The sequence below is a fragment of the Apodemus sylvaticus genome, chromosome 10 (genome assembly GCF_947179515.1).
Source record: "Apodemus sylvaticus chromosome 10, mApoSyl1.1, whole genome shotgun sequence".
NCBI classification, from domain to species: domain Eukaryota; kingdom Metazoa; phylum Chordata; class Mammalia; order Rodentia; family Muridae; genus Apodemus; species Apodemus sylvaticus.
The window spans coordinates 19,870,854-19,887,318 of NC_067481.1; the positions used below are offsets into that span (position 1 = coordinate 19,870,854).

The window sequence follows — 16,465 nt, forward strand, 5'->3', positions numbered from 1 at the left end:
TGAATGGTGGGATTACAGACATGAGTACAGGCCTGGTTTATCAAACCCAGGACTCTACACAATAGGAAACCAGTGTACCAACAGAACTACATCCCCAGGCTACTATTTAAGAGAACAATTTATTTTTTTGGATCTTAATCAATCTTGAATTCTCTGCTTCTATCCCCTAAAACTCTGAAATCAAAAAAGGATTCTGCCTCTTAACAGTCTTTGTTTTTAATGTTTTTAAGTAACCCAAGTAGAGTTCTGTTTGCCTGTCTGAGTTAGTCTGGAAGCATTTCCTCACTCATAACCATGTCCAGTACAGGAAGGGAGCAACTGGGATTGCTCACTTGTAAGCCAGGTCTTTTGAGCAGCTGTTAAAATGTTTGACAAAGGACTTGCATGAAAGGCTGGTGTATGTGTGGGGGGAGGATCACTTGTCATCACAACCCTGTTACTACAGGCAACATAGCTTCTACTCTGCTGGAGAAGTAGTCTGTGTCTCAATCTAGAAAGTGTTGATAGTAGAGTTTTGTGTTAATTTTTATCATTCCAACAATATAAATAGCAAAATGTTAGTGCCTTTGAAACACTCAGTCAGAAATTTGCATAACGCAAGGTAAACAGAATAATTTAGAGATACTTGAAACTGTAATTTGTGTAGTTTTTAAAACTAGACTTAACTTGCCTCTTCAAAGTAGGATGTACCCCTTTTTCCTAATGATAAATGCATTTAAGGTCTTCCCAGGATGGATTCTGGAAATGCTATGTTTCTATAGTAGAAGAAATAGATTGTCTCTAGTTAAATGTTTCGTAGGAAAATGATCTGAAATCAGAGTTCTCACTGCTTCATCCTATTGTGGTGCAGTCAACATGAGACATGGCTTTGCCAGGGAAAGCCAGAGGGCACTGTTGCTGCTTTCCAGCCAGCAGCCAGCTTTCTAGGGCTGCTTGCTGTCTGCTGTCAGTTCAGAGAAGAAAATGAAAACCACGAGGAAAACTATTTCAAAATAGACATTTAATACAATCTTTAGATCAAAGAAAACTTGACTTTACAGTTTCTGCAGTAGACCATCTGCCAGAATAGAACCAGCAAGTTTGGTTTCGAAGGCCACACTCCGCCCTCCTGGCCCAGGGTTCCTTGATTACTGATTTGTATATGCTGCTTATGCATCCCAAGGAGCATTTCATTCTTGACGTCCCAGCCACCTCCACTGCTGCCACTCAACTGGGGACAGGCCGAGAAACACCCCCCACCCTGAGGTTTTTAACCACCAAGGAATTGGACAACCTCCTGAGTCTATTGAACCCACTTGAATATATATATAATATATTCTATATAATATATACATATATTATATATATTCATACACAATTATGTGGGGCTTGTGGACCCCCAAGGTCCCCTATGGTTTTTAAGGCTCCAAGTTAAGGAGCCAGTGTGCTAATAAATTTAGCAATATAGTTGCCCTAAGGAAACACTGATACCGGTCAGGTGACAGGATTGCATTAACTATACTGACAAGAAAGAACAAACATTGAATTTACAATTTCTACTCTGTGATAAGGATTAGTTCTCAGATCCTCCCTGCATTTTCAAGAGCAGACCTAACCTAGGCAGCTGTCTGGCAGCCCAGGAGCTGCCGTACTGAAACCATGCAGGGTTTTGTTCATCATTAAAGACCTCCACCCTCTTCTGAGCCAGCTTTACTTGAGGAAAGGGGCATTTCAAATTTCAGTTTGATTCTAATGGAAAGGGCAGCTTTTTTTTCTTTTTAAATAGAAAAAGTACTTAAACATTGGACAGTGACCCTAAGTCCTTAGCTCACTTAGCCATTTGAAGTCCAACATGTCGCTAACATGTTTTCTCACAAGTTTATCTTGGCTATGTCTTGGTTGTACTTAAGAAAGCAAGTTCACCAGGAGCCTTACTTACCCTAGGCAGGCAAACAGGAACTCCATTGGAATTTTGTGGGGTGGTTAAGAGGGAAGCCAGGATGTCTGAAAACTTGTAGAGATGAAATGAGGCTTTTAATTATCCAACAGTTGCCAAATAGGCTGATACTTTTGTTAGCACACTTTTGAGCAGCCATCAAGGCACACAGCTAAGCTGCTGCCTGTTGCCCCTTTCTGCTCCCCAGCAGCATTAGGAAGCAGGCGGCACACTTAAGTACTGAAGATAACATTGAGTACATTTTACCTGAACTGTACTTTGAAGCACACTAAAACCCATTGTTGGGGGTGGAGGCAACAAACTGAATTTCTTCTGTTCAAGTATTTTTGCAAATGGATAAATTTAACAATTTTGCTATCCCACCTCAAAAGTGCAGTCACACAAACCAGCACGATTTTGAATCTCTAGAAATCACACTGAAACTGTTACATTTACAAACATTAGATTTATTATAACTAGAATGAATGTAACGGGTCAGATTTGGCCACCTTATAGCTCCGCTTAAGGAGGGGATTTTTTAAAACAGAAAAATGCATTATAACTTGGTCAAATTACTTGCACATTAAGAAACAACATCTAAGGAGGAAAACAAGAAAAGCAACCCTTCAGTTTCACATAATTAAAGAACAGGAGAAAGCACACAAGCAACATCATAGCTAAATTTACCAAACCAAAGCCGGGGCGATTTTCTCTTCTGATTATGTGTCATAAAAAGGTCCGCTGTCTTATATACACATGTATATAATGTTACATTCCAGCACTGTAAAAAGTCCCCTTTGCCCCCTCCCCCCAACAGTTTTCAGTCTAGTCGCCGAACTTGGAAAGCGGCGCTCGCTCCTGCTGCCGGTGCAGTTGGTTCTCGGTCAGCAGCTGGAGGTTCTCGGCGCGCAGCCGGTCCAGCTCTAGCTCCAGCTCCCGCACCCGCGCGTCGATGCCTCCCAGCCGCTTGCTTTCCAGCCGCAGCCGGTTGTTTTCGTCCTCCTTGCGGGAGAGGCACTTCTCCAGCTCCAGGTACTCTTTGATGAGCTCCTGCTTGCTCATGTTCTGCAGGCTCTCGGCGTGGTATCGCTCGTACGTCTCCGAGAAGTCCCGCTGCAGAAACTCGCTGCCGTCCCCTCCCATGCCATCGCTGCCTCCGTCTTCCTCACCAGCTTCTTCCACAAAATCCTCATCGCTGGTGTCGTCGGATTTGGCGGCTGCCCGTTTGGGGTAAAGGCCGGTTTTGAGATCGGGCTCCTCCTGATCGTGGTCATCCATGAGGAACTGCGTGGTGTTATAGGGAGCAACCGGCTGGCCCTTGGCGAACATCTCGGCTCGAACCCGCGAAGCTCGCAGGCTCTGCTTCTCGTCGAACTTTTTCTTCTCCTCCCAAGTCAGCTTGTAGTAGGGCTTCCAATGCCGCTTCTTCTTGGAGGGGCGTCTCCGATGTTTTTTCTTGCCCAGCTGTCTCTGTTGTCCCCACGGCTCCTCGCCTCCGGCGGCTGGAGCCTCCAGCTTGGTGGCCGAGTCATGACCTGGCTGCACGGGGGACTCTGACATCGGCTCCCCCTCTGCCGACGGGGAGGCACCGCCAGTGGGTAAGTCCTCCCCATTCTGGCCCTTCTCGCCCTTTTCCAGGGAGCTCAATTCTGGACAGGCTTTGGTCTGCAATGGGGGCAGCTGGTGCTTCAGGCCCCCGTCTCCCTCCTGCCCTGGACGGCTCCCGGACTGCAAGGACGCTCTTGATTGCCACCTACTGTCCTCCATGGGCACCAGTTCCTCCGCGCTTGGGGGGCGCTCAGAGTTCGGCTCCTCATGGACAACAGCAGCACCTGTACAGTTGCTAGTTTGAGGCTGGTGTTGATGTTCTGACAAGAGTGGCTCGGCCATGGCTTAAAGTCCTCTTCTGGAAGTTTGAGAAATTCTGGCTTAAGGAAAAAGGTTTTTCTTTCTTTTCAAAATATGTCCAACGAAGTCCTCTTCGGTCAGTAATTAATGCAGTGACGCCTTCCGTCCGTCCTGTCAGCAAACTCCAATCGCAACTTAGAGTCCAGTCAATAAAGGGTTAAGCGCACACAAGCGTGGCCAACTAGTAGGTCCATCAGCGGCAGGCACCGTGCGTAATATGCAGAGGGGTGGGCTTCACGCCTCCCCACCGAGTGCTCCCACAGCCAAGGAGTTGATGGTCAGAGACGAGGTTTAAGTCCAATGGGTTAAACCCAACCCCGAAAGGGTTAAAACTACCCGATGACGCTGCCTCGGAGGGGCCGAATCCACAAAGGGTTAAATCCCCTGCCGCAGAGCCCACAAGGGGTTAAAGTCCCAGAGCCGCCGCCTCCCACTTCCACGGGTGTCGCTCCAACCCGAGCTCCCAGTTCCTCAGGCCGGGCCGGAGCCTTAGCCGAGGACAGACAAACTCATCTCCCCTCTGGCTCGATGCTCCGCTCAGTTCTCCTCCGCCTCCTCCTATTTTCCTCCCTCCCTCCTCCCCCTTCAGACAGCTCTTCTTCCGCCTCCTCCTCCGACTTCCCCTCCCAACCTGACTTTCCACCTGCCAACTTCCAACTGCTGCCTCCAAGCCCTCGGCGCCTCTTATATATAGAAGCTTGCAAGCCCCGCCCATGCGCATGCGTAACGGAGTCCCAGCGTGGGGCCGCCGGGAGTCGTAGTTCCTTTCTTTCGGACCCGCCGTCTGCTCGCGCCGTGCAACGTAGCCAATTGTAGGACGCGTAGGGGGCGTCTCCCAGGCCGCCTCCTTCCATCGCTTAGCTGTCGCTGAGGAAACGTGAGCAGTCATTGGGCAAGAGTTATTCGTCTCCCCGAGGAAGGAAGACCAATTACAGAGGAGGTGGGGCGGGTTCTGGGCCATACCATTGTGCTTCAGGAATACAGGAAGATTCCATGACCTTTGGGAGCCCAGACAGAATATTTCTATTAAAAGGTGCGTTTAAAAAACTACTGTCGTATTGTGTTGTCAGCGGAAAGGTTCTGATGGCCATAAACGGTTTTCAACTTATGCAAAAATGGTCTGTTCCTAAAAAGTAGTCCCTAAAGTGTAAATGAGGGTTAAATCCTATATAAAGAGAGCTGTTAGTTGTGATTACTGACACTGCATTCTTAAAGTTACAACAATGTCTCTGAGGTGGGTGATGGGTTTCCTGGAGAGAGATAAGCGGAAGGATATTGTGGACAAATATTTATTAAAAAGACGAAAAGCGTATGAAGAAGTAAACAAATGAAGAATTAAGAAGTGCCGCCTTAAAGGGACAGTGTGGTGGCCTGCCGTGCATCCGCCTCAGACTAGGCCTCGGGAATTGAGAGGGCGGGTTCGAGTCCTGAGTGACGTCGGTCCTCAATCTACCCTGATGGCCCTGTGGCGAGCGCAGCCACCCGCGCCAAGAGCCCTGTCCGTACCAGAGGTGAAAGCAAAATGGTCATCCGCGGCCTAGCACTCCGCCTGAACCCCGATCGAAAGCGCGTGGTGAGGATGAAGGACTCGCCCCGAAGCCCGGCTCCTGCCGAAGAAAATGGCCTCCCGGGGTCTACTTGGCCTCTCCGTTTCCGATACCACGAACCCTTCCCTACCCAGGAAAGGAAAGATTGGGCCAGCTGAAGTTGGGGAGGGGTCCAAAAAAATCAGTGCGTTTCCGAAAGGGGGATGTTGTCCACAGAAATGAGACTGGGGTGGGGGAGTTTTCGAGAAGGAAGGCGGGAGGCCTTCCCTGGAATGGGTGTTTGGCCCAGGGCCGTAGGTACATTGGGGGTTCTGTGCCCCCTTAAGAGGGATTCGCACTGTTTCCTCAGTAGAAGGACCCGAAAAACTCCCCTTAGTCCCCTTGGCGGAATTGCCACCTCTCCCTTTGCCTGGGTGCCTAGTGAGCCATTCTTCTTTCTCCTTATGTTCCAGCCCTGACCGAGAGTCTCCACATGGAAGTATCTGACCACCGCAGCCCTGTGAGACAGGGCAGGACTTAGCCTCCATTTTAGATAGAGGAAAGCTCTAAGACTTGAAGAGATAAAGTGACTTATCCAAGGTCACTGGACAACCAAGAGGTAGTTCTAACTAGAGCAGGTCTTCCTGACATCATCTAATGCCATTTTTCTGTCAAAAACACAAAAAATCCAAGACCTGGAGAGCCAGCTCAGCCGTTAAGAAGACTGGCTGCTCTTGCAGAGGGCCTGACACCTGGGACTTGCATGATGGCTCCCTTCCCAACATCCACGGGCAGCTCATGACCGTGACCCCAGTTCCGAAGGATCCCGTGCTCTCTCCTGACTGCCACCAGCACCAGGCACGTGTGCTAGAGTCATGTATGCTCATATACATAAAATGTATCCTAAACATCTTTCTTTTTTAAAGAAGAGGAAAAGGGGTTGTCTTGCAGGCAACTTGAGGTTTAAGAGGACTTGAGCACACGCAGTCAGGAATATGGAAGTTACAGTTGAACCTAGCCTAAGCTTACTGGAGAGGGCTAAGGGTCAGGTCTCATAACTGAGGGACATGTTCGCCAAGGTCGTAGAATCCCAGAACTTCTATATTCTGAGGCCTAGCCCTTTGCCAAGTATTTTCTACTCTCCAAGCACTGTTAAACCGTTCAACCGCCTTATGGTGCAGAAATCAGTCCTGTTTCACAAACAAGTCAGTCCAGATTCAGAACAGCTAATCTTTTAGTCCACACTGGCAGAGCCAGCAAGTGAGTTGTGAAGCCGGCTTTCTTTACTTCTCTGTGTCCTGGCTCCCGCCGACATCCCGCCCAGGCCCAGCGGACATCTGCCGACATCACAGGTCTTCAGCTTTTTTGCTGTGAAGCAACAGTGTAGTGAGTGATGTCTGTCTTTAGGGCTATCCTTCCTGCTGTTAAGCCCCCCGGGGAGTGTCTGTATTTTCCAGGAGGCCTGCCTCATGGTGTCAGGGAACTCCCCTGTCTCCTTTCCCCAAAGACAAGATCCTGGAGGCCGGGTGTAGTGGCTCCCAGTAGCTAGCCCTCCATGGCTCTGGGCACACTAGTAGGTGCTGGAGTGGGTACTTAAAAGCTGAAAACAGGTTAGTGGCTGGTGCCAGCAGGATCGACCCAGATTATCCTGTGGGAGGTCAAGACCGCCCATGCAGTTAACAAAAGTTCCGAGGCCAAGCAGCTCAAGAGGTCTGTGCAGGCACTGGATCCACCACAGTTAGGGGGTCCAAGCAACGCAGAACCCTGCCCCCACCCGTCAGGACAGAGGCTCAGAGTGGGCGGGCTCTGGCTTCCTAGAAAATTCTTTAGGAAGAACGGTGATCTCAATAGGGACTAACAACCAAGGGCTTGGAAAGAGGCAAAGGCATTCGGAGCCTAGCACTGGGTAGCCCAGTCCTTAGTGAGGTGTGCAGAGTTAGGTCGGCCTCCTTCCTTTGGGGCGGGGCCGACCCGACCAACGCCCCATTCTCTACAAGAACTCCAGGCCTCCAAGGCCCAGGGCATCCCCCGGGGCGCTCCCTGACCCCAGTCTGAAGCCTGTTTTCTCCAGGTTCCTTGGGGAGGAGGGAAGATATTCCTTATAAGGAAGCCCTGGTCTCTGCAGGGGATTTGGGGAGGGAGCAGGACCGGACTTGTGACTAGCGCAAACCGCTCGCTTCCCGCTTTTTCCACGGGTTCCCAGGTGGCAGACTGAAGTTTTCTTTTGTTTAATGAAGCGTTCAACTGCACGTGAGTGTTCAGTGAAGTCCAGAGCGCGAAGCCTACTTGTGCGTGTGAACGGGCATCCCAGCCCCCAGCCTACACACTCCTCCCATTCCTCCCCACTCCAGCGGGCTCTTTCCTGCAACCAACCTTCCGGCCAATCAGTCTCCAGGCCAGGTCCAAGTCCCAACTTGCCCAAGAGCTGAACCTCGGCCGGGAGCCGAGTCGATGGGAGCAAAGTCAGGTGACCCAGAGGGTGGGGCCGGCTCACCGCCAACCCCAGAGTTAGGATGTGCACCATGACTGCTTTAGGAACTCGAGGCGTTAGGTGTGAGCTGCAGGGAAAGGTGGGTCTTATGGGAGCCCCCATTAAAGGAGGGAGTGCCAGGGTGAACGATGGGGGGGGGGGGTTCTAAAGTTGTTTTCCTAATCCTAGGAGGCTCAGGGCACAGCAGCACCTTCGGGGACTCATCATGGTCTTCTCAGCTGCTAGAGAGACCCCGTCCTTGAGTCACCTCTTCTGGGTCCGAAACTGTCGGAAGAGCCACTGAACAACGAAGGGCCACAGGATAAGGAAGAGCAGCGTGGGAGCCGAGAGCCCCAGGGGCCAAGGCCGAGTCCTGGGCGACCTCTGCTGCCAAGAGAGAAGGAGTCAGAACCCCGCTCAGGTGAGAGTAGCCTGCCCCCAGACTCATCGGGCGTGGCCGCCCTGAGCCAGGGAAGGACCCAGCCTACATCTGCACCACTAGCCTGAAGCGTGTCTCCCACCCATTCTCTCGCACACAGTCCAATCCCACGTGACAGGGGAGGCTGTAGGAAGAGACTAACTTCCAAGTCAGCTCCAGGCCGCAAAGGAGGCACCCCTCTATTAGAGCTAAAGACCCTGTATTGTAAAACACCATATATTTCAAACAGGGATGGGATACTCTGGTGTTAGTTTCTAAATATCTATTCTAGAAGGAGCCAGGACTCCTGGGGCGTTAGTGATTCTAGGGTTGGGGCAGGGAGTGTGAGTCAATGTCCAACATGTTGTACTGAAACAGCCAGGAAGCCCCCAAAGATGAACTAAGGATCTTGGGAGGATCTCCAAAGTTGTGATAATGTAGTCTAAGAAAAAAGGGAGGGGGCTGCCATATAAACCTGATTCCCTGAGTTCAATTCCAGGCCTTACATACAGGTAGGGAAGCACCGTAGCTGTCCTCTGACTTACACACACACACACACACACACACACAGCAGTACAGGGCCAGGTCTGTCATGTCACTCCACAGGATGAGCCAACCACCTCAAGGCTAGCACTGCTGAGACTCCGTGCCCAACATACGTGTAAACAAAATGCCCACACCCATAAAATAAACATTGAAGACAAATAGAAGGGCAGAATATGGGCTGGAGAGATGGCTCAAGGGTTAAGAGCACTGGCTGCTCTTCCAGAGGTCCTGAGTTCAATTCCCAGCACCCACATGGTGGCTCACAACCATCTGTAATGGGATCCGTTGTCCTCTTCTGCTCTGTCAGTGACAGTGTACTCATACACATAAAATAAACCTTTAAAAAAAAAAAAGGTGGGCCAGGCGGTGGTGGCGCACGCCTTTAATCCCAGCACTTGGGAGGCAGAGGCAGGCAGATTTCTGAGTTCGAGGTCAGCCTTGTCTACAGAGTGAGTTCCAGGACAGCCAGGGCTACACAGAGAAACCCTGTCTCGAAAAAACAAAAAAGAACAACAAAAAAAATTAGGGCTTGGAGAGAAGGCTTGACTGCAGCACTTGTGGTCGGCCTTTGGTGGAGCAGATTGTGATTCCCAGCACCTACATGATAATTCCCAGCCACCCATAACTCCAATTCCGGGGGCTTTGACTCCATAGGCACCAGGCTCACATATGCTGCACGTACATACATGCAGTCAAAAGACACGCAGACATAAAATAAGTACATCTGAAACAAATGGACAGGCTCGGGATGCAGCTCAGAGGCCGAGCACCTCCGAGTGTGTCGATGCCCCAGTTCCATCCCAGCACCGTAAAAATAAAAATAAAAATAAAACAATAAGAGGTAAGGAAGTTGGGCTTGGTGGCCCTGCCTGTGACCCCAGCACTGCCAAACACCTATGGCACAGTTGATGAATCGGATGTTCCCTGGCTTCAAGAGGAAAGCTTGACATCATAGAGTTGGGGCCACACTGTCACCCTTGCGTCCAGGCCTGCAGGGCACTCACCGGTGGTAGAAAGCCAGATGCCACCTGTCCCGAGTGTCCCAATATTAAAAACATCACTCTGATGTGGTTTGTTGTTGTTTCTTTGTAAAACAATATCAGTTTTGTGTGTGTGTGTGTGTGTGTGTGTGTGTGTGAGAGAGAGAGAGAGAGAGAGAGATGTGTGTGTATGTGTATCAGGCATCTCTGAGCCGGCTGACATGGGTGCAGGAAGTGGACCTGGGGCCTCTGGGTGATTAGGCAGTATTCTTAGCACCTGATCCATCTTTCCAGCCTCTGGAGTTCTGTTTTTATTTTATTGAGACAGGGTCTTACTTTGTAGCTCAGCCAGCCTGGGAACTCACAGCAAACCTCTCAGCCTCCCAAGTACTGGGATTACAAATACAAACTACACTAGGTGACAAAGCCTGGCAAACCACTGCAAGTCCCAGACGAGCCTGGTCTCCGTGGTGAGTTCCAGGCCAGCCAGAGCTACACAATGAGGCCCTGTCTCAAACAAACAAAAACCAAAACAAACAAACAAGGACTGAAAGGAGTTTCAGGTAAGAGCACCTGCTAAGTTTGCAGAGGACCTGGGACTTGCTGTGTCAGCTCACAATTGTCTTTGAGTCCAGTTCCAGGGGAACAGACTTCTGAAGACACCAGACACCAGGCACACAAGTGGTTCACATACACACACGTGAGCAAAACACCCATACACATTAAAAGTCTGGATAAATAAAGAGAACTCTAAAACCAAACACAGTGTAAGCTGCCAGAGCTGACCTCTGCTGGAACCCGGACCGACCAGAGTGTTTACCTGGGTGTGAAACCAGGCTTTGTGTCTTAAAACACTCACTGCACAGGAAACACAGTATACCAGGAAGCCATTCATGAGTATACCCCAAAAGGTGGGACATTCTGCTTGTCCCTATGCCGGACTGAGTCAGGCTGAGGGAGAAGTTAGATGAGGAGCCAGATGCCCTGGGTTTGACACCTGCCTCCCAGCACAGCCAACTACAGCAATAATGACGGTGACCTAGGGACCAAGGCCCCAGACTGGATACCAGCTGCTAGGAAAGGAAGTTTCAGAACAACTAGGAAAATCTGAAATTGGGTTGCATATGTGATGATATTAAAGCGTTATGTGTAATAAAATGTATTCAGAGTGGAATGTGAACATAAGCGTTATGATGCTTACAATTTAGTTATTTTTTTATTTTTTTGGCTAGCCTGGGAGGCACAATGTAGCTTAGGCTAGCCTCAAAAATCATGGATCCTCCTGCCTCTGCACCCAAAGTGTTAGGATTATAATATGCTGTTAACAATCTTCTTAAAAATGCTTAAAATTGGGGCTGGAGAGATGACTCAGCAGCTCTGACTGTTCTTCCAAAGGTCATGAGTTCAAATCCCAGCAACCACATGATGGCTCACAACCATCTGTAATGAGATCTTCTGGGCGTCTAAAGACAGCTACAGTGTACTTACATATAATAAATAAATCTTTAAAAAAAATTGCTTAAAATCTGTGAGTAGGGTCTGTAAGAAAGGGTGCTTGCAGCCAGACCTGGTGACTAACTCTTAGTCTCAAGGACTCTGGTGTCAGAAGGAGAGACACAATTGTCCTGTGACTTCCACATGTGTGCATGCATGCATAGACATGTACATACACACACATGTACACGCGCACACACATACACATACACCACCGTGCCCCCTATTTTAGCCAGGACTGATGTCACTGGCCTGCGATTTCAGTTACTTAGTAATAATAGGTTTAACACCCCGGACTTTTGGTGGAGTCAGAGACTGAATACACAGTGCTTCCTAGGGAAATGCCCTGCTGCTGAGATATACCCCCAGCCAAAGCCCAGATATTTTGTAATCTATAAAACAGATCATAATTTCAAGTGGGCAATTTAATAAGACCTTGTCTCAAATAGAAAAGCCGACTGACTGTGTAGCTCTGTGGACCATAGCACCCTTCCTTGCTGGGAATCCCTAGTACTGGGATGGGGGTGGGGGTGGGGAATCCTTTGCATGTCAAGTGGGTAAAAGGTAAAATAAGAAAGAAAAAAAAAGAATGTTGTGGAGGGAGAGGAGGTGGTGTTGAAATCCTCGTCACCAGAGCTCAGCTCCACCAGACCCAGTGGGTTAAAAGGTCACAGCAGAGGTCCCCAAATAGAGCAACCAGCCCATTCCTGCTGTAACCATACCAGGCTTCTCTTTAGGGTGGGGAACAGCAGACTTGGGGCCCCTGCGCCCCACCCTAGCTGTTCAGCCATCAGCGTTAGCAAGAGAGCCCACGTGAGGAGGCCGCTTACTAGGCACTACAAAAGCAGTTCAGTAAAGGTCTCCCATGTTGTGTGCCCTCTGGTAGGCTAAATTCTCAGACCTCTGTTTCCCCTTCTGTGAAAGGGAAGTAAAAGCCTTGCAGTGGTGGCGCACTCCTTTAATCCCAGCACTTGGAAGGCAGAGGCAGTGGATTTCTGAGTTCAAGGCCAGCCTGGTCTACAGAGTGAGTTCCAGGACAGCCAGGGCTACACAGAGAAACCCTGTCTCGAAAAAACAAAAAAAACAAAAAAAACAAAAAAAAAGGAAAATAAGTCTGGTGTGGTAGCAAACACCTGTAATCCCAGCACCTGGGAGACTGGGGCTTGAAGATTAAAAATTTTGTCTATTTGCCACAGACAAATAGACAAAAGCCAAGCCTGTAGGCTACATGGGGGGTGGGGGGGGTAGGGGAGAGGGAGGTGGGAGGGGAACAGGGAAGGAAGGTCTCTGTGGGCAGAGGCAGGAGGATCTCTGAGTCCAAGCCGAGCCTGATCTACAAATGGAGCTCCAGGCCAGCCAAGGGTACACAGAGAAATCTTATCTTGAAAAAAAAAATAAGTAATAAATAAATAAATAAACTAATTAAAAATAGAGGTCTCACTATTCTCTGCACAAAGCAGTGGACAGTTGGGAGTCATGGGGCCCAAACCAAAAGCAGCTGGATAGGAAACCAAGCGCAGACTTGTAAGGTAACCCTCTCCAATCTCGACATGAAGGGGGACTCACCTGCTCACGCGGCTGGGCCTTGCTCTCCAGGCTCTGGAGTCTCCTGTGAACATCCCGCATGCTCTCCTGCATGGCCCGGACTGTCCCCACCAGCCATCTGTCCAGTTCCTGGGGGCCCATCAGGCCGCCACCCAACCCCTCTGTGGAGCACAGAGACACAGGGAAAGGGGCTCAGGAGACAAGTTGCACATGCGGGGGCAGCTCCAGAGAAGGGTAAGAATGCCCTATCCCTGCCCCGCAGTGGGGCCTTTACCACGTCCTTTCACAGACTGAGGAAGCAGCTGTTGGAATGTGGCCCCTGGTTAGCTGTATGACTTTGGGCAAATCATTCACCTCTCTGGGCCTTGTTTTGCCTCCTAAAGATGTCATCTTCCTCACACCCTCTGCTCAGAGGAACTATTTAGGAAAGTACCCTTTCGGAGATTTAGCACACAATAAGTTCTAGTCAAGAATAAGGCAAACAGAACATCATCTTCCTCTGAGAATTCTAAATGGCAGGCAGAGAGAAAAGACAACTTCCCAGCGCCATACACCTATGTCTACAAGTCGCCTTTGTTGAGGGTACAGAGGCCGGCAGTCTCAGGGAGAGGCAGCACTGGGGTTTTGCTCACCCAGGCAGACGTTCGACTGCTGGGCAGCCCTCCCCAGCTGCTCTCCAGTGGCCCTGTTGGACTTTTACCTTTGTCCTGACCAGATGGCTCGGCTCAGACTTAGGGGACCAAGAGCACGGTCAGGGTAGAAAGCTCCCTTTTCTCACCGTGGGGTTCAGGGCTGCTCCTGGTGGCGAGCTCTCTGCCAGCTGCCTCCTCCTGCTCAGCCCAAACCTGCTGATCGGAGTCCCGGGTCTCAGGGGGATGATGGGACAACTCGGACTCAGCAGTGGGACCAGGGGACAAGACAGGCAGTCTAACCAACTCTGGCTCTAGCTGCTCCACCGAGTCACAGAAAACCTCCAGGTCTGAGTCTCTGGGTGGCCGGGACTCTGGAAAAGGAAAGGAAGGCTCTTAGGAAGGACAACTCCCTGGGGGGTTGGGGGTCCCTGCTCTTGGGAGGAGAGGGGAGAGTAGGCCACTGAGTACCAAGTCCTTCCTCGGGAGACCCAGGGTTCTTCTGTAACAGGTACGATGGGCCCAAGAAATGAGACCCTGCAACTGAGTCTCAGAGCTTCCCCGTGACCTCTGAGAGCACAGGAAGTCTCAGTGTCCCTGGGCATCCATCTGAAGGGGGCAGTGTGGTATCCTGCGTCTCCTCTCCTGCGAGTGTTCCTTCCCACTCTAGGTATGGCCCTGTATCCCTCCTGTTCAGCAACCAACCTGGCCTTGGAGGTCCTGGCTCCTTGGGGAGACAAGAAGGCTCTGGAGCAGCCTGATGGTCTCTGTGCACCACCGGCTCTTTCCAACCTGTCAAGACAGCACTCAACTCAAAGGTGGCGCAGGGAAGAGGCTGGCATCTTCCAGTGAGAGCCAGTCCCTTGTCCCCCATGAGTCATGCATACCGGCTGATAACTAGCCCAACGGGGGCACCGACTCTGGTCCTCACAGAAAACACACCTACAGCTCTCGCCTCCTACAGCCCCACAGCTGAACAAACACCCAACAGCCTAGACCCGAGACGGCTCACTCTGTTTTCAGGACTCCCATCTTGGAGATCTGACCTGTGACCCTTCTCAAGAAGGTTTCTGGGGGCCTCGGCATGTCAGGGATCACCTGGTACAGGGGCTCAAAATAACCAAACATATCCTCCGCCACCTCGCCCAGGGGCACTGTGTCGATCACCTGTGCAGGAAGGGTTCTAATGGGGTGGGTTGGCTCCTCCCACTACCACCCACAACCCCCCTCTCCAGCTCCCCCCCCCCACTTCCTTTCCATAGATCTCCACCCCGTATCAGTCAGGATCAGACAGAATTAGGGGAAAAGGGCAACAGAAAAGGGATTTCCAAGAAAAGATATCAATGGGTAGGAAACCCAGAAACGCATCCCTGTAAGACTGAGGGGCAAGCCACCCTTAGGGACGCAGCACCAGAGCCCCCACTACCTTCTGTGCCACCAGCTTCATCTCAGCGATGTAGGCGGACATGGCTTCCTCCCTGCTCATCTTGCCCAGTCTGTTCCAGGCATCCCTAGGAGGCAGAGGTCTGTGAGAAGTCTGGGTGACAGGTGAGGCATTTGTACCCTGCAGGAGGGGAGCTCACCACTTGTAACGTCCAATGGGGTCCCAGAACCCAGGCCGGGGGACCAGGCAGGGCCCCATGGTAGCCTGCTTGTAGTAGCTGTAGAATCGCAGCATCTCTTCATAGGAGGGGCGGAAAGAGCCTGAACAGAGGGTTGGGAAGGGGAGGGGACCTCATCAGCCCCAGTTCCCAGAGGGTGGAGGCTGCACCTTGGAAGCGCAAGGGTGGCCCCGGATCTCACCCACAGCATCTAAGACAGGAAGCAGAGGGAACCCCACCACAGCCTAGGGAGGCGCTTGTCTGTAAACACTTGCAGGGTACAGGCTGTTTCGCCTCGGGGTCGGAGCCCAACCATCCGTGCAGGCTCACCATTCTTAGGCAGGTTCTGGATGACGCTGACTGCTGCCTGGAACTGGTTTTGACAGTCGGGCTTGTCCGTCTCGGTGCCCATGCTCCTCCAAGCTCTGGGGCCCTACTTGGGAGCAACTCTGCAAGAGCGAGTATCAGTGTGACCAGGCTTCATGGTCCACGGTGGCATCCTAAGCCATTGGTCCAATTCCCAGAGGGGCAAACTAAGTCCTAAGACCCGATCGCTACCCCAGGAGGCCAGAAGTTGAGCTGAGAAGGCTCCTTCTCCTACCTCAAGGCAGCGTCAATGGGGCCAGAGTGGCAAGGACCACCAGCTTGGCCATGAGTGGGAGGAGAGGCGGGTGGCAAGGGTCTCAGAGCCAAATACGTCCCCAGAGGCACCTCTCTAAGTGCCCATTTCCAATTCCTGAACAGGCGAATCAGCGAGCGAGGAGGAGTCAGGATGGGACGAACAGCCTTCCACCCTGGCTCCCCGCACCCCAGCATCTCACTCACCCCTGGGCACCCACTGCCGGGACACCAGGGTCCTTTTCTCACCACTCACCAGTGGCTTCCGATTGACCTCTTGGCCCAGAGGGGCAGCAATAGGGCGGGACGCAAAGTTAGGAGAAAAGCCAATGAGAGGCACCGTTTCGTATTCGTCTTTTATACCCTAGCCAGTCAGGAAGGCTCTTTCAAGATTATGCAAATAATTCTATCCTGCCTCGCCCAGCCAGGCGGGGCTAATTTATGCGTGGCACTCCGCACCGCGCTACAGCCCGAAGCGGGCTGCAGCGCCTCCCGGTGGACACACTGATGGTCGCGGAGTCCTCGCGCCCCCTGGTGGAAGCTCACGGGAGTGGGTCGATTGAGGCGAGCCCCGCCTATCCCAGGCACTTCAACTCAGCTCTTGGAACACGTCTACGCTGGCCACAGAGGCGAGTCCTGGAGCTCGGCGTTCCGCAGAAAGGACACTGGAGCTGAGTGTTGGAAAAAGTAAGAGTAAACCAGAAAAATAACAAAAAAGAACATTCCTGGAAGGAATCAAGAGATCAAGCTGAGGCGAAGGTTTGACAAATAGTAAGAAAATTCAAGATCGCAGTGGTGATGGGGACTTAAGCTAG

The 16,465-nt window shown here is 51.2% G+C and overlaps 2 protein-coding genes across 5 annotated transcripts; both read right to left on the bottom strand.

Annotated features, from left to right (window-relative positions):
- Window positions 1–985: 985 nt before the first annotated feature.
- Hexim1 (HEXIM P-TEFb complex subunit 1) lies at window positions 986–4,475 on the bottom strand. The gene has a single exon (XM_052194047.1). The coding sequence runs from the start codon at window positions 3,803–3,805 to the stop codon at window positions 2,741–2,743; it is 1,065 nt and encodes a 354-aa protein (XP_052050007.1). The 5' UTR covers window positions 3,806–4,475; the 3' UTR covers window positions 986–2,740.
- A 3,086-nt stretch (window positions 4,476–7,561) lies between these two features.
- Acbd4 (acyl-CoA binding domain containing 4) lies at window positions 7,562–15,991 on the bottom strand. Of its 4 annotated transcripts, none has more exons than XM_052194049.1 (10): window positions 15,907–15,991; window positions 15,634–15,768; window positions 15,363–15,481; window positions 15,015–15,135; window positions 14,858–14,942; window positions 14,478–14,598; window positions 14,137–14,223; window positions 13,581–13,805; window positions 12,824–12,963; window positions 7,562–8,206 (listed from the first exon to the last, which is right to left on the bottom strand). In XM_052194049.1, exons 3-10 carry the CDS (start codon window positions 15,442–15,444, stop codon window positions 8,084–8,086), a joined length of 984 nt encoding a protein of 327 aa, XP_052050009.1. In that variant the 5' UTR covers window positions 15,445–15,481; window positions 15,634–15,768; window positions 15,907–15,991; the 3' UTR covers window positions 7,562–8,083. The 4 variants fall into 4 exon arrangements, with proteins under 4 accessions (XP_052050009.1, XP_052050011.1, XP_052050008.1 ...); XM_052194051.1 differs by having other exon boundaries at window positions 7,562–8,203; window positions 15,858–15,955; XM_052194048.1 differs by having other exon boundaries at window positions 15,858–15,955.
- Window positions 15,992–16,465: the final 474 nt, after the last annotated feature.

What these genes read in the sequence shown, in the direction of transcription:
- Hexim1 (XM_052194047.1), bottom strand. Translation starts at nt 3,805, where the DNA reads ATGGCCGAGCCACTCTTGTCAGAACATCAACACCAGCCTCAAACTAGC.
- Acbd4 (XM_052194049.1), bottom strand. Translation starts at nt 15,444, where the DNA reads ATGGGCACCGAGACGGACAAGCCCGACTGTCAAAACCAGTTCCAGGCA. An exon ending in CCAGAACCTGCCTAAGAATG is followed by an intron (nt 15,136 to 15,362) that starts GTGAGCCTGCAC and finishes CCCTCTGTTCAG; the next exon opens with GCTCTTTCCGCCCCTCCTAT. An exon ending in TGAAGCTGGTGGCACAGAAG is followed by an intron (nt 14,599 to 14,857) that starts GTAGTGGGGGCT and finishes CTTCCTGCACAG; the next exon opens with GTGATCGACACAGTGCCCCT.